The sequence below is a fragment of the Chelonoidis abingdonii genome, chromosome 3, assembly GCF_003597395.2.
Source record: "Chelonoidis abingdonii isolate Lonesome George chromosome 3, CheloAbing_2.0, whole genome shotgun sequence".
NCBI classification, from domain to species: Eukaryota; Metazoa; Chordata; order Testudines; family Testudinidae; genus Chelonoidis; species Chelonoidis abingdonii.
In genome coordinates this window covers 32,634,035-32,659,098 of record NC_133771.1, presented here as the reverse complement: position 1 = coordinate 32,659,098, position 25,064 = coordinate 32,634,035, and the positions used below count along the sequence as shown (strand labels likewise).

Sequence of the window (25,064 nt, the reverse complement as noted above, 5' to 3'; positions counted from 1 at the left end):
ACAACAATATAAATTAATGAACTGGTCTCCAAAGTGGGGTGCACGCACCCCAGGGGGTGTGCAAGATGATCCATTGGGGGGCGCAGCGGAAGGAGCGCCGCCGGAGGGGGGAAAAAAGGGGGGTGGCCGGAGGATGGAGGGAGGGAGCAAGCGGGGAAGCTCCCCCCCGGCCCACTCCCTGGGCCAGGCAGGGCAGAGCACAGGGGCCTTAGGAGCTGCAGGGCCCTGGGCTAAGGGGGCCCTGGGGCCCTGGCCTGCAGTTCTAAAGCCCCTTTTGGAATGCAGCCCTGAGTCCTCTGGCCTGTGGAGGAGCAGGGGCAGCCGCATAGCCAGCGGCGGGAAAGAAGTGGCACTTTCCCCTTCAAAGCCTGCGGAGAGAAGTGGGGCTTTGAAGGGGAAAGCGCCGCTTGTCTCTGGCCGCTGGCTGTGTGGCTGCCCCTGCTCCTCCTGAATCCTCCGGCCCGTGCTTGCAGAGCAGCATTCTGAAAGGGGCTTTAGAGATGCAAGCCAGGGCCCTAAAGCCCCTGAGTTCCGGGTGGCCCTCCCTGGCGGGGGGGGGTGTGTGTGGAGGGAAGAGGGGGCAGCTCCCAGAATCCGGCCATGGGGCTGGTGCCACACTGCACAGAGCCACCTGCACACCCCCTGCACCAAACAGGAGCTGCCCCAGGTAAGTGCTATGCACCTCCTGGGCCTCCTCCCGCACCTCCGCCCTAAGTGCCTTCCAGAACCCTAACTTCCTCCCAGACCCCGCACCCCATCCTGAGCATCCTCCCACACCCTAAACGTAATCCAGACCTTCAAATCGCTGTATCACAAAGTATTAAACCAAGATTTTCAGAAATAATGAAGCATATTCAATCATATTGCTCTCACTAAAAAATATTAATAATTTTTTGTAAGAGCAAAAAGGTTTTTTGTACCGTTAATAAAATAAAATATTTTAAAATATTGTTTATTTCATCTTTATCTCATTGTTTTTTAATTTCTATTTTTTGTGTAGGTTTTATAATGTACATAATATATTAGTACAGTAGTACATGTATATAATTTATAAATAAATAAATATACATACATATAATGGGGGTGCGTGCTCAAAAAATTAATGATGGAGGTGTGCGATCAAAGAAGTTTTGATCACTGAGACCACTGAATTAATGCATCTGTATGAGTCTACAAACAGAGTTAAAAGACAATTCTTAGAGGAAAATCTTACTATGTAGCCCATTTGGGGGGATGGGGATGAAAAGTTAGAGGAGCTGCTTAAAAACATTCTGCTCAAAGATTTATTTAATTGCAGCATTAGCTACCAGTGCAAAATAATTTCTCTTAAAAAACTTAACACAACACCCCTTAAAGTAAACAGCACTCAGAGTTCACCATTAAATACAGCATTGGATAACATATAGGTCATACTAGCTTTCTAACTACTATAACACTAGCTTCCAGCTGCAGCACATCTGCTTGCGTGACTTTCTCTAGCAAACATCAACAGACTGTCACATACTTACTAAGTAATTAATAGTTGTGCTTTCCTCCCCGCGGCCCATATACTTGAAGAAGCGATGATCTGCCACCACTAATATCTTGCATGTGTTCTTGGAGTGGTCTGCAATGGCTCTTTTCTCCCGAAGGATGTTCACTGATTTGAATATTTAAGTGAAATCAAATATATTAGACACACATATTCCCTGAAAATTAATAACATATTTAGTTTCCATTTGATAACATGATTAGGTTGGTTTTTTTTTAGAGTAACCCCCTCTAAAAGCATAAAAAGTCTTCCTAATACTCCTCTATCCTATTTGTTCTAGGAAAGTAGTGGAAAACAGTGAAACTGTATAGGGAAAGGGTAGAGTAAAACTGGCTGGAGAAATAAAGCTAGTCAATTAAGCCTTTCACAGCATTTTCCCCTTAACCAAACCTCCCTCCGTGTTCTACTAATCCCCCTTCTGGCAGAGAAGCGCTAGATCCAACTCTACATAGAGCCAATCATGGCTCAAGAAGACTCTCTAGAGAAGAGCACTAGATGCCATATAGCCTCTCTTTGTACATCATAAAGAGACAAAAGCAAGGTACAATCCCATAAAACCATTTTCAGGTCACCTTTAAAGCAAAACGGGTAACTATTAAATCGCTGTAAAGGTGAAGGACTTGTATTGGTCCATTCTGTGCTCCTTCCCCCAAGATTGGTGCTCCTTCCCCAAGACTGGTGATGGCCTTTGGTGGTGTGTTTTCCCTCCCCAGTCACGATGAGTTTTAAAAGTTATAAAGTGATATGAGAGAGAGAGCGCAAAGTAGACAGTTTTCCAAACATGAAAGCATCATGGCCAGATACTAGTCTTACGTTACTACGTCGCTATATGAATAGGTTTCAAACATTTCACTCTAAATAGCAGGATGCTCACCTTCATTTAAACGGCTGCCCTCTAGTCCTTCGGGCAGTAATTCTTCCTCATTATGTTTTAAATAGCCACATACTTTGGGGGACTGTAAACGTGAGAAATCCTTAATATCTTCAGATCTGTAGACCAAGAGTCTTTCATCCTGAGTATTGTCTATATACCTCCAAAGTGGCTAAAAGTAATACAAGAAATGCAAGTGATTTAGGTATAGTGTGAATGCAAGGGCTTCTAGGATTATACATATTCAATAAATACGGCCAAAAAGTTCCACTAAAAATAGCCATAGCTGTGTACATAGAACTTAGAGCCTTGCCCCACCTACTTTACTCACACAAATAATTCTACTGATTTCAATAGTACTATTTGCATGAATAGCACAAGCGGGATTCAGCTCCTTATATTGAGAAATGGTCAACAGATAAAAAAAAACAAAAACATCAAGAATTCTTAGACCTTAACTGCCCTATGGGCAAAGCAGCAGCAGCCATCTATATCTTCATCAAAAGGAAAGGAATTATGCAGCCACTTTTGAAGGTTTAAAAACAGCACTTTCAAAAAAGTTTATGTGGAAGAAAAGAAAGCTGAGAGGTCTCTCCCCCAACAGTGGTCCTAAGAATTGTAGGGGTGAGCACAGGTAGGAAATTTACTACTTAGAACTCTGCCTCATTCAGTACAAGCCATAACAGATCATATGGAATACATGAGTGCACATATGCATATTTCATGAGTTTGCAAGTACTTCATGTGCAAGTTCAGCCCCCCCTTCCCCTTTTACTAACAATAAATTACTGTGCCTCCATTTAGTATAGTTTTTTAAACTCTCATAACTCATCCAAATTAATCCCAAATTTTCACAGGACATATTAAGGAAAAAAGAAAAATGTGTTAAACATCAGTCTAATCTAATTTGGGACCACAAACACTAAAATGTCTTAATCATAATCACATGGTGTCACCGCAGGGCAGTGTTAAGGCTGTTTGGGTGCCTGACTGTGCATTTCCCTACCTTAACATGATTGGATTTCTTTCAAGTTTAACTTTAACAGTGAATTCCTGGGTTTATAAACTCTTGGTTTTGAGATAACTGCAATACCCACAGAATGTGTTTCACTCCAACTTACTGATATGTATGGTCAACCTCCACACTCTTAACATACTTTTTGTCTGGAAATATACTGCATAGACACAACTCTTTATGGAAGTATTTAATAGTCTGTTTGTGAGATATTTATAGATATTCCCAGCATTATGTCAGAAGCTCAAAACAGTACAAGAATGCTAAACAACAAGAATGAAATACTAGGTTTTCAAACTAACCCTGGAGAAAATAAAAGGTTAAGTGCCAAATCCAAAATGTTAAAAGCTCTCCAAGTCCCTTCCTATGTAGAAGACAGGCACAGCATGCTACTCGAGAAGACACTGGTATGTTGCTAATGTTACAAATGTTCCCCATCTTACTTTTTAAAAGCTCTCTCTTATTTGTCAGATACAAATCTTTACCATGGAGGTGAAAAGCCTCAGAGCTTTAGCAAATGTTCTTTTACATTTAGATGCAGAAATAACTTATCAAGGCTCATCTCTAAGAATCTGACAAACTCTGCTCCTTTTTTACTGAAAAGTGTAACTGGGATGACACCGGACACATATATAGATGCAGAGAAGTCTATATAAAGAATAAGTTTATATTAAAAGGATAAAATTAAAATTTAGTATTCTAAAGTAAATTTAGTCAGTCCATACTACACAGCTGACAGGTTACACTGCTGGTCTTCAACCACTTTTCCTTGGTTGATACAAATGTAATTTTAACTGACATATCTTAAGAGGGCACTAACAGCATAAAGAGTATAAAAAGAATGTACTTAATTTTGACACCACCTACTTCTGCATTAGTGAACAAAGCAAACAGTATATTAGAAAACCTGCAATGTTCAAAAATGCTTCCCCAATACGAAAACAAAACTGTAAAGCGAGAACTCACTCTTCGGCATAAATGAACCTAAGATAGTAACTCCTAAGTGGTTTTACCAGAAGCCCTGGACCTTGTAGTTACCCCACACTTTTAAAGTGCTGGCACGACACACACGGAGAAAACAGTGAGCTAGAAGGAATTCATGCACATCAAAGGATTCCACTGAGGATAGTTTACTGATGACGTTCAAGTGGTTTGAAGTACAGTAGAACCTCAGAATTACGAACACCAAAGTTACGAACTGACCAGTCAACCACACACCTCATTTGGAACTGGAAGTATACAATCAAGCAGCAGTAGAGACAAAATATATATAAAGCAAACACAGTACAGTACTGTTAAATGTAAGCTACTAAAAAAAGGGAAAGAAGCATTTTTCTTTGTCATAGTTAAGTTTCAAAACTGTACTAAGCCAGTGTTCAATTGTAAACTTTTGAAAGAACCACCATAATATTTTGTTCAGCATTACGAACCACCTCCATTCCCAAGGTGTTCATAACTCTGAGGTTCTACTGTAATGACAAGTTGTTTTTATACACCATCAGATTGCCAAGATGCCTGTATGGCCTTATTTTCAGTATTCCAGTATTGTAGTCTACACATTTAATGGTTCACAAATTTTAATAAGGAACATTCTGCTTTACTAGAAACAATTTTTCTCACTGCATATTTATTTACATAAACATGCTGCATTCAGAATGGAACAACAATCTGTTGCTTCTGCCAGTGCTTAGAACCATGCATGTTTTCGTTACAACTGTGTGGAAAAGTAACGCTTGCAAAAATCAGTCAGAGCCCATCCCTCCAAAAATGTTTTTTCAGCTACAGAAGTATAGGTGGCTGGGGCGACAATAGGGAAATAGTATTGTTTTTCATCAAAGATGTTCCTATTGTCTCAATCTTGTTTTCACAGCAAACAGTACCTCTACATTGTATTCTTCACCATCAGTGTTGATTCTTACAGTAAAGTCTTCATCACCGATGTGCGCTATAACCTTGGAATTATGTTCACCTTTAAATGTAGAAGAGAAAAATTAAGTTAACTGATCTGACAACTGACTGATCTATTTAGCAAATGGCATCCCCTCTTCTTAAATCAATACTGCTTTCTCTGTAAAGACCAGAGTAGTTTTCACTCCAAAGCAAGACTATTTCCCTGTGCTATGCTATCAGGAAATCCAGGGAGATATGTTAAAACACAGTCTCCAAAAAAAAAAAAAGAAAGAAAGAAAAGGCAAAGTTGGTCAGAATCCCCTGGACCACTAGTAATGGGTTATGAAGCCTTTTACCAACATAAACCATTAACAGACATCATCATACTCCAGGGATTGGCAACCTTTGGCACACAATCCACGAGGGTAAGCACCCTGGCGGGCCAGGCCAGTTTGTTTACCTGCCGCATCCGCACGTTTGGCCGATTGCAGCTCCCACTGTTCGCCATCCCAGGCCAATGGGGGCTGTGGGAAGAGGCGCGGGCCGAGGAATGTGCTGGCCACCACTTCCCGCCGCCCCCATCGGTCTGGAGCGGCGAACAGCGGCTAGTGGGATCCATGATCGGCCGAACCTGTGGATGCAGCAGGTAAACAAACTGGCCCAGCCTGCCAGGGTGCTTACCCTGGTGGGCCATGTGCCAAAAGGTTGCCGATCCCTGCCACACTCAGTAGACGTGCCAAGGTTTAAGACTGGGCAACACTCTCATCCAGAAGAGTTGTCTATCCAGACCTGATTTGAGGCATTTTATATGATAGCGAGGTTGCACTGCCACTAGCTGGGCTGGTCTTGATTTTGTGAAAAGGACTTCAGTTCCTAGTACTGTAAAATCCAGGATCTCAATGAGAATTAAAGTCAAGACTCATTTTTAAAAGAGTAGAAGCCACAGTGGCCATAGTGTGTATTTTTGTAAAATACATCTTGATGATTTTCAAAGCCAGATTGCAAACCCTTATCTCAGTACATGCAGCACCAGTCTCACAAAATTGTCAAGAAAATTGACCAGCACAGGAACAAAATCTACCACTCTGACCACACTTGAGGAAAATGAAAAAGCAACGATACACAATTCACCATGGGCCAGCAGATTTTGACAAAGCTGTGCTACTCCCCAACAACGATGTGCAGTCTAGCTCATACTAACCAACTACATGTCCAGTGAAGAATTCTTGCCATTGTACATGATACTCCTTTTCCTTGCCTTTACCGTCCATTATTAGTGCTTGAAAGTTTTCAGAAAAGTGTTCAGCTGTTGACGTTAGGTATAATTTAAAGTGCCTGCAAAATAAATTTACTTCCATTTAATTTTAAGTGAACCATGCATAAAGAAACAGACATCAGCTTCTTGTTCTACTGAAACCTCTTTGGATGTTAGAAGACAATGATTCTTCAATTAATAATATACAAAAAATATGTTATTTGTCAGAATTACTGTATGACAGTACTTTTCTAAGAGCCATTTATAACATCTGTAAAGTAGTCAATGTTTATTAACAAGAAAAAAAATGTTATTTTTTTTACCCAAAGTTAATATATACAGCCACCCTTGCCAAAAGGTATTCAAACAAGGCTGATTTCTTTTGCATTGCTGGTCTTCAGAGAAAACCAGACCAGAAGATTTAACAAAACAGGTCAATGGTAAGTAATAAGATATGCCCCAATGATCCCATTTCCTGAAATATGCCCAAAAAACTTTGACAAAACTTGGCATCCGTAGCCCTTAATGGAAAATCTACAGCACATGGAGTTTTATCTTGTTTGCCACCAGTGTAACAGATTTTGGGGCATATATCAGCAATTATCCTGGGGAGAGAACCGGCAGTATTTTGAAGTGTTTGTTACAATAGAAGTGGAAAAGGGACAATGTATCAAGCAATATAAAATAGAAACATGGGAGATTTTTATCTATTTACTCTAGTATTTTGCTCTCATTCATGTTCTGTGCCTCCTGCCTCAGACGGAGGTAGAAAATACGCATACGAACTTATGTGATGCTGTATATCATGGTAAGTAGTAGTTGTGGACTTCTGGAGGGGCTGGGCGAGGGGAGGGCACATGGAAAGAGATGAGATGAGGATACTGCCTGACTGAATATGATCAGTCTACACCTTTTAGCAGGAGATGATTCTCGCTGAGTTTCAAGTTCGGAATTTCAGAGTTTAGAAAGCTAGGAGGGATTTTTCCTCGGATGGTCAAATTACTGTAGCCAACGCCCTTGTTCCTGGCCTCATTCCATCTCCCCCATCACATCTTTCGATCAAACACCAGTCCCCATCGGAGCCCAGAATGTCTTCCTGGCATTTCTGTAACAAACTGAGAAATGCTTTGTGGGATGGGGACGTCCACACACAATGTGAGCAAGTGGACTAAGTTCCCATAAACACCAATTCTCGGGCAGCATAACATGGTAGCCACAGACCAAAATACACAAGGACACAATGAGACTTTCAAGAAATGTAAGGTAGGCAAAAGTAATGGAGAGAAGCCAGAATCTGAAGAAAAAGCAGGATCCAACCCAATTAATGAAAAACTAAGGTAAACAATAAAATGAAGGAAATCTCAATCACTGCTTCTTTAATAACAGATGAATACAATATAGTTAAATAATCTTCCATTCTCTTGGTCTCTGTGAAGCAAATCACACAATCATGCATATCATTGACCCATAAGAATTAGCCAATCGTAACAGCAAATGCAAAAGGCATTTCTGTTTTGGCAATTATACAGTATTCATTTCAAAAGATAAAAAAAAAATCACAGACTAGAAGAAGAATATTAAACCAATATTTGCCACTGATGATTTCATTACCTACGCAAGGCTGAAAAACTTAAGAGTCTCTCTATATGCGATTCTGGCTGGAGGTCCCTTTTCCTTAATGAGTGTTGCTGGATATTCGACAGAGAGAGGATGTCATAATCTGAGAGCACGGATTCAAGCCTCTCTGAAATAGATATGGAGACAGTTTATAACACTTACAAGAGGAAAATACACATTAAAATTAAACAACTATTATAGCATCCAGCTGTAACATACATTACAGATATTCCAAACTCTGCAATCCACCTTAATATTAGAATAATTATAGTGCATTTCTGTAAAGGTGCTTTTTATACAGTCAGTGAGATGCTACAGTATGTGATAGGCACGGATAAATTCTCAGTTAATGAAATGTGTTCTAGTGGGAATTGCTTTAGCCCACAGCTTTACCATGACCCAACCAATAATTTCTTAAATTGCAGTTGTGTTCTGTATGCACCCTCCCATCCATTGGATCAGTTCAATGGCTTCTACTTTCCTTTGAGGTGGGCGAGAATACTTCAACTCCCTCTGTCATCTAATACAGTAGTTATCAACCTGAGGTCCGTGTACCTCTGGGGGTACTCAAAAGTCTTCCAGGGGGTTCTCAACTCATCTAGATCAGTATTTTTCAACCTGGAAGCTGCAGCCCCCGGGGGGGGGGGTACAGCACAGGTTTGGGGGGGTTGCAAGTGCAGGGCTGGCATTAGGGGGTGGCAAGCAAGACTTCAGCTTCAGCTAAGCCTCACAAGTGAAAAAGAGACTCAAGTATCACCCTGAAATGTAAGTAAAATATTTATATTCCAATAGATTTAATTGATAATTATATGGTAAAAATGAAAAAGTAGGCAATTTTTCAGTAATAGTGTGCTGTGAAGGGTGGATTTGATTTAAATCAAATTGATTTAAAATCACTAGTCAAGACAACTATTTAATCATGGATTTCAACATAAAAGTGCATTCTTGCTGGTTGTTATAACCTTAATACATATTCTTCACAACTCAGAGATAGATGTAGGCTTCATTTCTAGAAGGAACACGCTATACATTTTTAAAGTGATTCTGAAAACTTTTCAGATCAGTTTTATAGTTATATCAGAAAATGAATGATTGTTTGGTTATTTCATTTACCAAAAGTAATTGAAGCAGATACTTATGAAGTCACTGGGGAGGTGAACCATCTCCATTTCAACAGGTTAATCATTAATATTTGGAGGACTTTCTTGCCATATTGTATTAAGAGAAGATCACCACCAGATTGACATTTAAATTGTTTGTTTAACTAAACAACAACGTTATGTATTCTGGATTTTTTTTCTTCAATAGCAAACATATAATATTTTAACAAAACAAGCATATGAATTTTTGAATTTAGTTAAACATTCAAGTTTTTTAAAGTCAGGTTTGTTTTTGCTAAAATTGTTTTTAACTAAAAGAGTTAATGAAGTTTTGTAAGGGAATAAAAGTTAAATCGACTATGTCGGCCAGTTCAACATGAGATACTTAAAATATTGGCTTCTGCAGCTAACTCAGTCACCTTCACCTTCATTTTCCTGCTTGTTCATTATCTGGAAAAGAAAACAAGCTTTCCTGCTTTTTCAGGTCCCAAACGATTTCTCAGTTTGGAATGAATTAGTCCAAAGGAAGAAAAATATTCTTTCCACATTGGCAGAAGAAGCTACTGCTGTTAAAAGTGAGATTATCACTTCAAGAGTCACTGAATCCAAGTGCTTAAGTGACTTCCAACAATTCACTGGTGTGACTTGCTTTAAAACATCAAACACACATTTCTTGAATGGTTCTTACTCCCAAACTGGGTCTCTTTTATGGCCTGCTGCCATTATAGGTTTTCCCTTCTAATGAGAGAATGGTATAGTAAATCTCAAATCGAGGAAGGCTACACTCAGAAAGACCTCAAGACTTCTGAAATATGCTGCTCAGTTTCACTTTTGTTTCTACTGCCTGTCCTTCCCTTCTCATATTTCTCTCCAGACTTCTTCTCCTTGTCCAGATCTATTCCACCCTCAACAATCTTCTATTCATTGTACTTTTTGAAACTTTGCACTTTTAGAGAGAGGTAAGGGATTGACTCTGTGTACACAAATTTGCAGAAAGACAATAGGGTTGAGGTCTGTTATTTCTCACCTCTATATATTTATTTATTTTAAAACATTTTTGCTGTTAACATGCTTATCTCTGGAGACACAAATCCACAGTTTGAGAACTGCAAAACTAAGCATCTCTGATGGTACCTTCTAGACTAACCACTGAGTCCCATTGGGCAGATAGAAAGATTAACCTACATAATCTATACTGAAGCCCTTGGAACACCATAAAATTGGGTCCCTAATCCATGACCTATTGGAACTCATTTACTAAAATTTTCTTAAACATTTCATGAATATATTGTCTCATTCTATAGAATTAGAATTTATAATCCCTATTCCATGATGAGATATCTTTGAGCTATAATGTATCTTAATTAAAACTATTTTAGATACGTTTTTTCCCCAAAAAGCATTTTTATCAAAAAAATCCAATTTAAATTAAAAAAAAAAAGATTTTTTTATTTTTTTAAAAGTCATTGATTTTTATCCACCCTGGTGCTGTGACACTTTTGTATTTGTATGTCTGATTTTGTAAGCAAATAGTTTTTAAGTGAGCTGAAACTTGGGGTATGGAAGACAAATCAGATTCCTAAAAGGGGTACGTAGTCTGGAAAGGTTGAGAACCACTGATCTAATACACGCCAAACTGCCTTCTGTTCTCCTCCTCCTTTCGATGGAGGGAAGAAAATTTTCCCAAATGAATGTGCTTCCTTCAGGCATTCCTTGTCCCCCACAACTTCCTGCAATAGTTAGAGAATGGAAGGCCCCGCACTGGGACTCTAGAAATTTGAGGGGAAATCCAAGCTTTGCCACAAACTTCTAGTGTGACCTTGAGCAAATCACTTAGGGCCCATCGAGAGTTAGCTGCTTTTGAAAAACCCATTAGGTTCTACCTGCAATTTCAGGTGCCTAGGTACCTTTAGAAATGTGGCTTTAGTTTCTCAGTACCTCAACTCCCCATACGCAAAATGTAGAAAATACTTCCTTTGACTTCTCTATTTATACAGTAAGCTCTTCAAGGGAAGAAATAAGAGGGAACACAATAAAAATATATAAAAAAATGAATGATCTAGAGAAGGGAGAACAGGAACTTCTGTTCTTCTTGTCTCATAACACAGAACAAGGGGATGTTCAATTAAATTAAAAGGTGGGAAATTCAAAACTAATAAAAAGGAAATAGTTTTTCACAGAACACGTGATTAAGTTGTGGAACTTATTGCCAAAGAATGTTGCTGAGATCAAGATGTTAAGATTTCAAAAGTGATTAGATATTTACATGGATATCAATAATATCCAAAGCTATAATTAATGATAATTTTGAAGGGATATTAAACCCCATGTTTCAGGGCTTATCCTAACCTCTAATAGAGGTCAGGAGGAGACCCATCAGGGGGCAGATTATCTGACATCTACTATCCTGGTATTCTTACACCTTCCTCTGAAACACCTGGTGCTGGTACTTGTCAGAGACAGGCTAGATGGACCTTGGGTCTGAACCAGTGTGGCAGTTCCTACATAACTCAATATGGATATGTTCAATGCCTACGCACAGTGGGACCCCTTCTCTTCTCCCCACCCCATCTCAGCTGGGGTCTCTAATACATATTACAGTAGCACTGTGACAGCCACCCTAATGGCCAAACCAACAAACCACAGTCTTAAGAAATTGCTTATCTAAAGATCCTAAGATTTCTAATTTTACAGGCCTGTTAGTTAAATAGGCAACAGTCCTAGCCCACTGATTTTTCCTGAGCTCTTAGTAGTCGGTTAAGACTATCAGCTTGAAAGAAAACTGAATTAGGAGGAACTTCAGGAACCACACCTGACCCTCAGTGTCTTCTCCCCCGTCCTCCATCAAGGTATGACCCTGGGCCATAGATGCAGAGCAACAACTACAGTGTAGCATTGTTACTGGAAAGAAGGGAGGACACTCGGATTTAATTGTAAAGGAGGGTGAATCCATTTGTGTGTGTATTGGGTTTGGGGAAGCTTCAGAAATCTAATATGGGGAAAACTAGGGCAGGGACCACTCCCCCCTTCTGGCACTGCACAAGAAGCCCTAGCTAGGGCATGGACACTCCCACCCTCAAACGCAAATGAAATATTGAACGCCTGTGTTTTGTTGCATCATAAACAGATCAGTGATTCTCAAGCAATTCCCTATTTAGACACCCCTGCCCTGACACCCTTCCACGTTCCCATTTAGCAATATGAGAAAGGAGGATGCAACCACACTGCCTAACAACTGTTTGCAATTCCCAGATTTAAAGAACCCACAACAGATTATAATGGTTTTCAAGTAGAAAAACCTGTTCTTAAGGATGTTTTCTCACCGGTGCAAAACAATCTGTTACAGGTAGCATCGCCGTAGTTTGCATTGTTTCCAAATGCAAAACTGATTTGATTCACACAATGAGAAAAAAATCCTTAAAGTCAAATTTCATACTTCAAAACCATTGTAATTGGTTGCTTAGGGTGCAGTAAGCAATAAAACAGGTGTTTCACAATTCAGTCATTTGTCACACATCTAGAACACACTGAACTCTCCGAAGGCTGAGAGGTATGGGATTCTGCTTTCTTTCTGACACTCATTGCCCTATGTCAGCTTCTCTCATGCAGCAGTGTTTGGGAAAAATTAAAAACTAGAAGAGGGAGCAATTAGATCAGTGAGTCTTTTCCATCTCTAGATTCTGTGCAATAAATCTCAGCCTCTTTCAATGATCTCAGCTAAGGAGAATAGTTTCTTTTGTCAGGCAAATGGCTTCTGGAGGCCAGTCCCCTACAATCTTCTCTGGTAGCATCTCCGGAGTTACCTTATGGACACATAAGGAAATATTAAAAGAAACAAGGACTGTAGAGTTGATATAACAGCTGAATAAGAAGACTTATAGATATGTAAAGTAACAAATGACACAACCTGCTACTCTGACACTCCTACTTATTGTACTAAATGAACAAGAAAGCACTTGCTGAATTAAATGCAAACACATTTAGGATAAATAAAAAAAATATTTCTTGCAACATACAAGACGTGCTGTTGCCAGGTATTATTCAGTCAATTAGCTCAGATATCGAAAGGAGAAAAAAAGAATCTAATAGTATCTGCTAAACACTGGTGCCGCTTTATCAATAAAATATGTTTAAAAACTTACAGAAAGGAGAAACTCAAGTTACTTGTTTACCCAGCCTTTGTTAAAGATGAACTGTAAGTAGTTCAACAGAATAAACTCCGATCCTGCACCATGGTCCAACTGTACACAACTCAGTAAAAAAGGATTGAGGCCACAGTAAGCAAATGTGTTTTGGCCAAGTTTAACTACCTCTTCCGCTTTCATTCTCCACTAGCCTTCCACTGCCTTTGACATGGTCAGGCCTTCCCATTCCTCCATCCCCAGCCTTCCCCCTCTGGGCTTCCATGACACTGTGCTGGCTCAGATCTTTCCTTTCTGCTCCCTAGTAGTTTCTTTCCAAGGCTCTAACTTCTCCTCTTTCTGACAGAGTCCAGATTGGCTCCATCCTTGGCCCTCTTCTATTCTTCCTCTGTAATCTCTCATTGGTAACTGTCATACGCTCCCCTGGTTACAGCTATGATCACATTTATATTGATGACTCCCAACTCTATATCCCAACCCCCTTCCTATCAGTAGTCCCACATCTATAACTCACTCTCGTTTTTCTTTGATATTTTGCTGCCACAAAGATAACTAAACAGTCCCCCAGACCCTCTTCCCAAAACTGAAACCACCACCATGCTCATCTCCCATGTTCATAACTTTGAGGTAACCTTTGATTCCTCCCTCTCTTTCCTTTCATATCCTAGCCATGTGGGACTTTAGGCAGGTTAAAATATTTTTATTTCAGTGGGGTTAAGACTTTGCAGATCCCACCTGAGCACAGGCAAATATTTCTTTTTTAAAAAAAGCTACATTTTAACAAGCATTGCATCAGATCTAATACATGACCAAAGAACAGGGGTCGGCAACCTTTCAGAAGCGGTGTGCTGAGTCTTCATTTATTCACTCTAATTTAAGGTTTCGCGTGCCGGTAATACATTTTAATGTTTTTTAGAAGGTCTCTCTCTATAAGTCTATATATTATATAACTAAACTAGTGTTGTATTGTAAAATAAACAGGGTTTTCAAAATGTTAAGAAGAAGCTTCATTTAAATTAAATTCAAATGTTGATCTTATCTGCTGGCGCTGTCAATGCTTGCCTGGGTTGCGGGCTCTGTTCACGCCTAGCCGGCAGCTGGGCTGAGCCTGGGCCGCAATGCGGGACCCCAGCTGGCAAGGGTCCGTCCGCGCAGACCCCAGACCAGCAGCAGGCTGTGCGTGGCTGGCGCCATGACCCAGAAGGGCTGGGGGCAGCAGGGTTTGGGTCAGGGCTTGGGGGTGGGTTGTGAGGGGTTGGTAAAGGGTCAGGGCAGAGGGGGCCGCTGGGGTATCGGGTGGGGTGCAGTCAGGGTAGGGTTTGCAGGTGGTGGGGGGATGGTGGAGTCACGCAGACGGGCTGTATGATGAGGTAGGTACAGGGCTCGGAGGGCGAGGGCCTGGGCAGAGTGTGGGGCTCAGGGCACAGGCGTGGTGTGTGTGGGGTGGTGGGGTCAGGGTCAGGGAAGAGTGCTGGGTGACTGCCCCCCTAATAAACTCTCAACCCCGCTGCTCCGTTGTCTCCCTCCCCCCATCTAAGCCTCCTTTCCTTGTCCCCAGACTGGACTCTACCTCTTACCTGTCCCTGACTGCCCCGCTTATCCACAGCCCTGTACCCAGCCAGACCCCTGGACTCCCAATGCCTATCCAACCACTCCCTGCCCCCTGACAGGGACCCCCAGAACTCCCGACCCATCCAACCCCCTGCCTGCCCCAACCCCTTTCCACCCTTGCTCCTGACAGGACCCCAGAACTCCGACCCCATCCTCCCGCACTCCCTGCCTGCCCCAAATTCCTTTCCCACCCCTGCCTCCCTGACATGAACCCAGAACTACCAACTCATACAACCCTCCCAGCTCCTTGTCCTCCTGCACCCTTCTCGAGACCCCCACCCTCCTTGCTCCCAGTCCCCTGACTGCCCTCTGACCCTATTCCCTCTGCCCCCTCACAACCCCGCGGGACTCCCATGCCCCATCAACCCCCCCCACCCTCCAACCACCTCATCCAACCCACCCTGCTCCCGCCCTACCCTGCCCCCACCCTTATCCAACCCCCCCAGCCCTGGTGCCAACTTTAGCCATGAGGCTCCAACAGAGCTAGTACGTGCTCCGCGGAGCACACAGCCCCACCTCCGGTTGTGTGGAGCATGTCTGCCTCCCTGCAGAGCCAACAGCCCGACCTCCAGAGTGCTGCGCACGCCGCAGGCTCCAGGGGAGGGGGAGAAGTTAGGGAGGGACCAGCAGTTGCTGCGCTCGCCCTCGCGCTCCAGCCCTGAAGCACGAACCCAGCGGCTCTTGCACTGCCGGATTAGTGGGTCATTTGCCCACTTCTTGTGGCCGGCTCTGCTTCTGCTCCCTGCTCCTGCGGGGGAAGTGGAGGGCAGAGGAGACCGCGCCGGGCTGGGCAGGATTTTTAGTGGCATGCTGGAGTCCTGGCAGGCTCCAGTGTGCCATTAAAAATTGGCACGCATGCTGTCTTTGGCACGCGTGCCATAGGTTGTCAACCCCTGCCATAGAACTAAGGTCTTTATTATTGCAGGGGGCCACACATTCTTAATCAGAAGAAGAGGTAACTATAAATTTTTAGGAAAGATAAAGATGTCCAATGTTCAGCTACCAATTAAAATGCTACCCACATCTTTCAACACCCTTAATTTCTATGATCAACAAAGTAAGTTCCCATTATCTCATATCCAATGTATTGCCTTGAAAGCAATAAATAAAATGCAGCAAAAAAATATCAAGTCAGCCATTTTATAAACATGCTTTTGAATTCTCTCACTTATACACAAAGGTCAAACTTGTCTAAAAACAGAATTTTAACCTAGAAGGTGTAATTAACATTTTTAAAATCCCGCCTAGGGTTATCTAATGGTACATAAACTCTAGTCAAATCACAATAATTACTACAATTTCTAATTTTTTCAGTGTCTCAATTTAATTTATTATTCTACCTGAATCCTGAGTATATTCTCCTATGATAAAAAACCCAAGATACTCTTTAGTTCCACTTTATACAGTAGCAATGTTTTGATAAAAGACCTAATTTCATTACAAACACAATTCACGATCTGAAATCCTAATCCAGTCCAGGAAACACAAATGAAAGTCTTTGATACAAGTTAAGCGACTGTATAGATGACACAAAACAGAGTCTAGTTCAGTGGTTCTCAATCAGGGATATGGGTACCCCTTGGGACACACAGAGGTCTTCCAGGAAGTAGATCAATTCATCTAGATATTCGCCTAGTTTTACAACAGGTTACATAAAAAGCACTAGCAAAGTCAGTACAAACTAAGATTTCATACAGACAATGACTTCTTTCTATTGTTCTATAAACGACACACTGAAATTTAAGTACAATAGTTATATTCCTCTTGATTTATTTTATAATTATATGTTAAAAGTTAGAAAAGTAAGCAATTTTTCAGTAACAGTGTGTTGTGACATTTTTGTATTTTTACGTCTGATTTTGTAAGCAAGTAGTTTTTTAGTGAGGTGTAACGTGGAGGTATGCAAGACAAATCAGACTTCTGAAAGGGGTACAGTAGTCTGGAAATGTTGAGAGCCACTGCTCTAGTTTCATCTATCTCATAAGTAGGTAGACAATTTCTGTGTTTCTATCAATCTAAATAAGTATTTTATTTTATTTTTTTGCCTGTTATAAGCACATTACACAGGAATACCTGTGTGTGAAAATGGCTCAAAGCAAGAATCGGTTGTATAAGTTAGGCTGTTTATCATGGGCCAAGAAACAAGTTTTAAAAACTTGTTTTAAACCCATTTCCAGCTAAACTGGTTCGTAATATTTCTCACAGAGCTTGTTCCCAACCACTCTTACCTGCCAAGACAGGTCAGAAAAAACGGTTACTAACCTTCCGTTAACTGTTTTCTTTCAGATGTGTTTCACATGTCTATTCCACTCTGTGTGTGTGCACTCTGAGCACAGTCACCAGAAATTTTTCCCTTAGTGGTACTTGTTGGGGTGGCTCAAGTGCCCTCTGCTGCCGCATGCCGATAATGCCGGTGTAAAGTGCCCAGCCAACCCTACAACCCCCTAAGTTACTTCTTTCCAGAAAACTCCAATGTAGAGGGGCAGGAGGGCAAGTCGTGGAATGGACATTTGCAACACATCTCGAAGAACAACAGTTACGGAAGGTGGGTAACCGCTCATTCTTCTTTGAGTGATTGCACATGTGCATTCCACTCCAGGTGACTTCCAAGCAGTTAAATAGGTGGAGGAATTGGAGTTCATGGTCACACAGACTGCAGAACTGCTCGACCAAATTTGCATTGTCTTTGGCATGCTGAGTGATGGCGTAAAGGGAGAAGAATGTGTGCACCGATGACCAGGTCACTGCTTTACAAATGTCCTGAATAAGGATCTGTGCTAATGCTGCTGAGAATGCTTGCGACCTTGTGGAATGAGCAGTCAAGTTAGCTACTGGCAAAACACCTGCCTGAACATAACAAGACCGTACACATGAAAATACATGAAGCGATCCAGGACAAAATTGTCTGTGAAAAGATTGGGAGACCCTTAATCCTGTTAGCTACAGCTAACAACAGTTGGGTGGACCTTCGGAGTAATTTAGTTCTCTCTATGTAGAAAGCTAGGGCTTGCCTAACATCCAATGAGTGAAGACATTCATTCCTATTTGCATGTGGCTTTGGGTAGAAGATAGGCAGGTATGTTACCTGATTGCTACGAAATTACAAAACCACTTTTGGGAGGAAACTGGGCGGGGTGGGCGGGAGGGCGGACACACGTAAATACACCTTATCTTTAAAGAAGACTGCATGGAGACTCTGATACGAGGGCACAGAACTTGTAGATCCTTCTGGCCAAAGTGATGGCCACTAAAAAACCACTTTCTGGGAGGAGTACAATAAGGAGCAAGTTGCCAAAGGTTCAAATGTTGGTCCCATAAAAGTTTCAAAAAGACCAACTTCAGTTCCCAGGGGGAACGGACTCTATTACTTGAGGGTATAATCTTTCTAGGCCTTTGAGGAATTGGACAGACATGTTATTTGAAAAAATGGACCAGTTATCCACACGAGAGTTGAAAACTGATATTGTTGCAAGGTGAACCTTGATTGAGGAGATTGCAATAGATATTCAAGGATATCTTGTATGGATGAACACATGAGTGATCTGATGAACTTGCTCTAAGCAAGTCTGCTCCCTGGCAGTTAGCCATGGAGCTTCCAGGCCGTTAGATGACAGGATCTCAGGATCAGGTGGAGCAGCCAACCATGGTCCTGGGAAATCAGCTCCGGGTGCAACCACAGCAGGATATAGTCACCACAGAGATCTAGTAGAGTGGAGAACCAGTTTTGGTGGGTCCAAGCTAGGACTATCAGAATAACACAGTCCCTCTTGATCTTTAGCACTGCTCTGTGCATGAGCAGAAAAAGGGGGAAAAAGCATAGTAAAGATGTCCCATCGAAGATAGTAGGAAGGCATCCATGATACCTGGACTGTGGTCTTGTAGGGAGTAGAATTGGTGACACTCTTCTACCTGTTTGCAAATAGGTCTATCCAGGGAATTTGCCACTGCTGGAAAATGTTTCTTACCACATCTGGATGAAGGGACCACTAGTGGTGACTGGAGAAAGGCCTGCTGAGGCAGTTTGCCAGCTCATTTTGCATTCCTGGAAGGTAAGAGACCTCAAGGTTGATTGAGTGGACTATGCAAAACTCCCACAGCTGTATTGATTCTTGATAAAGGAGGAAAGAGTGAACTCCTCCTTGTCTGTTGATAAAACATGACTGCAGTATTGTCTATGAGAACAAACAAATTTCCTGTAATGTGCGGCAGGAAGGCCTGACAGGCCAGGCGAACTGCTCTGAGTTCCCCAACGTTGATGTGGAGTGAAAGTTCTGCCAAAGATAAAAGGCCTTAAGTCTGGAGAGGCCCCACCCTAGCCCTGATATGTTTGAGATCAGGGTCATTGACAGCTGAGGGCATATAAAGGGAAAGCCCGCACAAATAGTGAGCAGATCCAGCCACCAGTTGAGGGTGATGAGAACCTGTGCAGCCCAGATGGTGGCAGCTTGGCAAGTACACTGAGGCTAACCACATCTGGAGGGGTCTGAAGTGTAGCCTTGTACGTTGTATCATATATGTGCATGACATCATGTGACCTAAAAGCCTCATACAATTTCAGGCTGTTGTAATTGGATGATCTCTTAGGTATGTTATCAGGCATCTGACTGGAATCGTACCTCTGGGAGACAGGCCCTAGCCTTAGTAGAGTCGAACATCAGTTCAATTAACTCTATCCTCTGCACTGGAGCAAGAGTAGATTTTTCTGCATTTACCAGAAGGCCTAGGGCCTTGAACACTGACTGGGTAAGTTGAATGTTGGATACTACCTGACCCCTGGACCAGCCCTTACTAGCCAGTCATTTAGATCAGGGTAAACCTGCACCCCCAACCTCTTCAAGAAAGCTATCACTACTGCCATACATTTTGTGAACACCCGTGGAGCTGCAGACAGACCGAATGGGAGCATCATGAATTGGTAGTGTAAGTGGTTCCCCTTAAACCTGAAGAACCTTCTGTGTCCTTGTTATAGCGATATATGAAAATAACATCTCTTAAATCAAGGACATTGTACCAATCCATGGGATCCTGGGAAGGGATAACAGATGCCAGGGTGATCATGCTGAACTTTATTTTGTTGAGATAGTTACTGAGCTGACGCAGGTCTAAAATCGTTCTGAGACCTCCCTTGGCTTTTGGGATTAGGAAATAATGGGAGAAGAACCTCTTCCCTCTTAAATTCTGCAGAGCCTCTTCCATGGCTCCCACCCAAAGGTTGAGATTGAACTTCTTAGGGCAGAAGTTCTTCATGAGAGGGGTCCCTGAAGAGGGAAGGGGAGGGAGGATGGGAAGGAGGGGAAGAAATAAACTGGAGGATGTATCCCACTTCTATCATGCTCAGTATCCAACTGTCCATAGTGATATGGGACCAAGCACAGAAGAAGTGGGAAAGGCAGTTTGCAAATAAAGGAGAAACAGGGTCTGTCATCGCAGGAACTGGTACAGTGTCATAGAGTGTCCCATGAAAAATGCCTGCTTAGAACCCCCTGGATGTCTGCGTGGGGCAGGCATTGATGTCAAGACAGAAGGGAGTAGTGGCCTATGCCTAAAACCCAGGGCTTTGGAGTGGAGCCCAGAGCTGGAGCCCAGAGCAGCTCCGGAGCAGTGCAGCTGGAGCTTAGCTCCAAAGCTCTGCTAAAACCCGCTTCTCTTTCTCTGCAGATCTTGATAAGGAGTCAGGGCAGAGTATCGGATGGGCTGTTGAGGTCTACAGTGCTTCTTTGAAGGAGCTGGTATGTACAATCCAATGGACTTAAGGGTTGCCCTGGAGTCTTTTAGACCATGAAGCTTCATATCAGTCTGTTCTAAAAAGAGCAAAGCTCCTTTGAAATGTAGGTCCTGAAGGGTTTGCTGGACCTTTGCAGGAGTCCCAATCACTGCAGCCATGAACTGCTGCACTTGTAATGTGACCCTTGCCACTGATTTCCTTCATCCACAAGAGAGAATTCTTGTCTAGTCTCTTGTGGGAGCAAGTCCTTGAATTTCCACATGGAGTCCCACATGTTAAAATCATACCTGTCCAGCAGCACCTGATGGTTTGCAATTCTGAGCTGTAACTGTCTCATAGAATAAACTTTCCTGCCGAACAAGTCTAATCTCTTTGAGGCTTTTGTGTTTGGGGTTGCAACCCGATGACCCCGTCTTTCTCATTGGCAGCAGCTACCAGCAGGGATTCTGGGGGGTAATGAGTGTACAGGAACTCATAACTCTAGGCAGGAACAAAGTTCTTTCATTCAGCCCTTTTTGATATGGGGGGAAGGGATCTGCCACGAGGTCTTAACCATGTCCATAATGGCCTCACTGAGAAGCAGGGCTACTTTTGAAGGGCCTGCAGTAGCTAAAATGTCAACGGATGATAGGATCCAGCGTGTTCCCTCCTGTTCATCGGCACCAACTCTTGTACTGTCGGTCATACCGGTACCAACAGCATATGGTCTCTGACAGCGACAAATGCCTCCTGTATGGTCAGTACTGAGACAGTATCGATACCGCACTGTGCAGTACCAGACTCAACAGTGCTTGCATCAACAGTGCTGACTTCTGCAGTACCAAGGCAGAGGAGTGCTTTGGTTTAGATTGCACTCTGCTCTGATCCCCATGCCTGGCCGTCTCAGGGTCAGGGATTGCCCCCTCTCAGCCAGCTGTTTCTTATGCCTTTTCCTAGGTACTGGGGATGGTGACTGGTGCCAGGACTCCAGTACAGTAGGAGGAGCACTCTTGACTGATGCCGAGGCACTCAGTGCTGAGTCTGACTGGCCTAGCTCAGATGGAGGTCTCAGAGCCACCTCCATGAGCAAAAAGTTCAGCCTGGCCTCCCAGTCCTGCTCCATGTGAGGTCTAAAGTCCCTACAGATCTGGCAACTGTCCCCAGGGTGAGCTTTTCCTAGGCACTTCAGACAGCTTGAGTGTGCATCGCTCAGAGACATAGCTTTGTTGTAGGAGGTGCAGGGCTTAAAGCCTGGTGACCATGGAATGTCTTGGCATGGGGAATGGACAAAAACTCTGCTAAAACACAAAGAGACAGAACTTCACTACAATTAACTAAAACCGACTACAACTATGTACAGGAAGAAGAAGACGACAACCAATGAGAGAGCTTGCAAAAGCAAAGATAGCAGTTCCACGGACCATCACAGGTGGTAAGAAGGAACTGAGAGGGTTGTGGGGTCCACTGGGCACTTCATACAGCACTGGTGGCTTGTGGCAGAAGAGGCCTTTCAAGCCGCCTGACAGGTGACACTGAGGGGAAAATTTCCAGCAACTGTGCTCAGGGCATGCACACACCTGGAGTTGAATGCACAAGTGTAATCACTCGAAGAAGCAAACAAAAGTACCTAAACTCAGTTAGATCCCAGACCAGTGTAGAAAGGGCTTTCCATTACTATAAAATTCCACCTAAAGTGGTTATTTTTATTGATTTTGCTAACAGGAAGTTTGATAGGGATCTTTTCTTACTTACTTATGATGGGGTTCCTGCTGAAGACTGCAGAAAACACTGGTCTGCTCTCTGGACAGTGTGAATGTTTCTCTGAAAGCATAAACTCTCCCAGTAGTAGTTTAATTAATTAAAAATAGCCAAAAATCATTCAGAGATTTTGTAAGAAGTGCCCTGTGAGCTTCTCCTCATTTATACATGTATTACCTCACAGCCAACAGCCTTCAATTTTCTTCCCTCATTCAAACACCAATAATGCCCCGAACAGTCAGCACTGGTGAGTGACATTTATCCAGTTTAATACAGTAGGTGTCAGAAATCAGTCTGCCTGTTACCAGTAGAGTATGCGCTACACTCCCTCTTAAAGCAGATATTGCCCATTCTGGGTAAAACATTTTGCATTCCCTTTTAAAAGCAATACATTGAAAAAAGTAAGAAACCTCACATCGGTCCTCAACATCACATTCAAAGTGAGACAAATGCAATATAGCTCCATTTTCCAAAACAAGAAAATCATCACGTGATTCGGCTCTCATGAATCATGAGCTTTCATATATCCTGAAGTTGAGAACAGTCAAGTCATATGATGTAATCTTTCTTCAGGAAGATGACATTTTTGTACTTTGTTCAACACTCCAGAAATGAATGCATCAGTACTGGTCTTTTACAGAGCAGAATACAAAGAGCTACACTGTGATTTAACGTATCACAAATAAATTTCGGATGGGTCAGAACCCAGGTAGATACAATCAGTAACTGGCCAAACTTGTAAAACCTTACACGCAACTTGCTGTCATTTCTCTGTTTGGATACAACACGGTAATTTCTGAACACTGCATCCAGTCAATTCCAAAATTTCAGGGAACGTTCTAGGCATCAATGGGAAGAATCCTATTGATATTTGGTGAAAGTTAGAAATGGTGGATACAGAAATGGTGGAGCAGATCTATCAGCTTCAGCTACCTTAGTAATTGTCTACAGATCAAAGAAATGGTTGATAGCAGCCATTAACATATTTCAGCATAATACCCCTCATTTTAGCTCTATCCATTTTTCCAATACAGTTTAAAAATGGAGAGGGGAGAAAGAGTAAGAATGGTGGGGGTGCAATGGAGGAACACATATCACTCCTAACATGATGGACAGAGCAATGGAATCCCTGAATCAGAAGGCGACAGGAAAGTGGCACAAAGGGAGGTTATGGAGGAGAATGAAGAGATGAACCCCTGATGTGTGCAGCGAGTGTGTTTTACAGAAGCAATAAGGTGTGGGAACCTCAAGTCAAAAGTTAGTCAAGAACCAAGCTCTGTATGACAGAGGAATTCCTTGAGATTTCATTGGTTGATGCTTCGAGGACTTTCTTGAAAAAGATAGCTGTGATAAACTTAGATACACAATCTGTAAATCAACAAAGACTTTTCCAGACAACCAAGGGTATACAGCTCCTTTACATCAATATCCTACTGAAATTAAATGTTTGATGTTAAGTTCTTTGGGTCACAGTCATCCCTGATAAACTGAATTAAAGTTCCACCAGGAATGAATCTGGATCTTAATATTTAATAAAAGTTCACATCTGGGACAGAAGTTTACATTGGTCTAATCCCCACAACCTTCCCCCAAACGTGGTCATATTTGTTGGGTCTCCTGCATATACAGGATAAATTCCACAGCAGCAGCAAAGTAAAACTGAGAAGGAGTCACTGTTCCTGTGAGCTATGAACAGAGGCGGCAGCAGCCTCAGTCCTCTGCTGCTACTACTGTATGAGGAGTGGAGCAGGAAAGAGGAGAGAAAACAAATCATCACGGAGAATAAAATCTCAGATTTGTTTTGGATTGCTCACAACTCAGGCTAAAGTTGTAACAGAGGAAAGAAAGTCTTGCCATAGTTAGGGGAACACACTAAACTTGAAACCTAATCAATTTTTTTTAAAGTGTCAGAAGTAATTTCAAGTACTCTGACTCCAAGTCCTCGTCAACTATTGTGATTTTACAAACATTTAACTTACTTTTGAAACTCCCCTCCACCCAACATTGTGAGAGAGAGAGACGCAAACAAAAGGGAAAGCTGGCCAAACAGGGAAACAAACATACTAAACCAACAACAACAACAAAACCCACAAAGTTATTGAATTAGTAAGACCTTACCTACATGGGAAAGTTTTTCAGTATATTTTTCTGCTAGACCTATACCAAAAGAGTGCATCCACACCACTCTGCTTATGTCAAATTAAGCTACTTCCTTGCAAATCATAGCTCAGAGCTGTGAGGATACATTTTTGAAATAGTAGAATTCTGGTACTTTGGGTCATATTAACAAACTCCCATGACAGCTGATCATTCATTTGGTTTTAGTGATTCAGTGACATTTTCAAACAGCTGTCAGGCAGCATGGTAGGACCACAATCCTGAGAGTAATTAATACAAACAGGGTGCCACAGATGTATATACAGTCATGCGGATGGATGGCTTTGTTTGAGCTGGGAGATAGCCATCAGCACAGCTGCCATGATGCCGTGCAGATACTGCTAGAGGAGGAGGGCGAACAGTTACTTCTGCATAACATCTTCCCAAAGCAGCTTCACTCAGTGAAGTTAGCC

General features: G+C 42.3%; 1 protein-coding gene across 4 annotated transcripts in view; it reads right to left on the bottom strand.

The window, feature by feature from the left end:
• The window catches only part of ADAM17 (ADAM metallopeptidase domain 17), a 443,735-nt gene that overhangs the window by 406,026 nt on the left and 12,645 nt on the right, over nucleotides 1–25,064 (bottom strand). For all 4 annotated transcript variants that reach the window (XR_012655481.1, XM_032777454.2, XM_075063687.1 and 1 more), the window contains exons 2-6: nucleotides 8,174–8,306; nucleotides 6,509–6,642; nucleotides 5,298–5,386; nucleotides 2,406–2,574; nucleotides 1,509–1,639 (exon numbers count right to left, since the gene is read on the bottom strand). Coding sequence is in view for 3 of the 4 variants with exons in the window: in XM_032777454.2 (XP_032633345.1) it covers nucleotides 1,509–1,639; nucleotides 2,406–2,574; nucleotides 5,298–5,386; nucleotides 6,509–6,642; nucleotides 8,174–8,306 (656 nt within the window). In the remaining variant the exon portion in view is untranslated. The remainder of the gene's footprint in view (nucleotides 1–1,508; nucleotides 1,640–2,405; nucleotides 2,575–5,297; nucleotides 5,387–6,508; nucleotides 6,643–8,173; nucleotides 8,307–25,064) is intronic.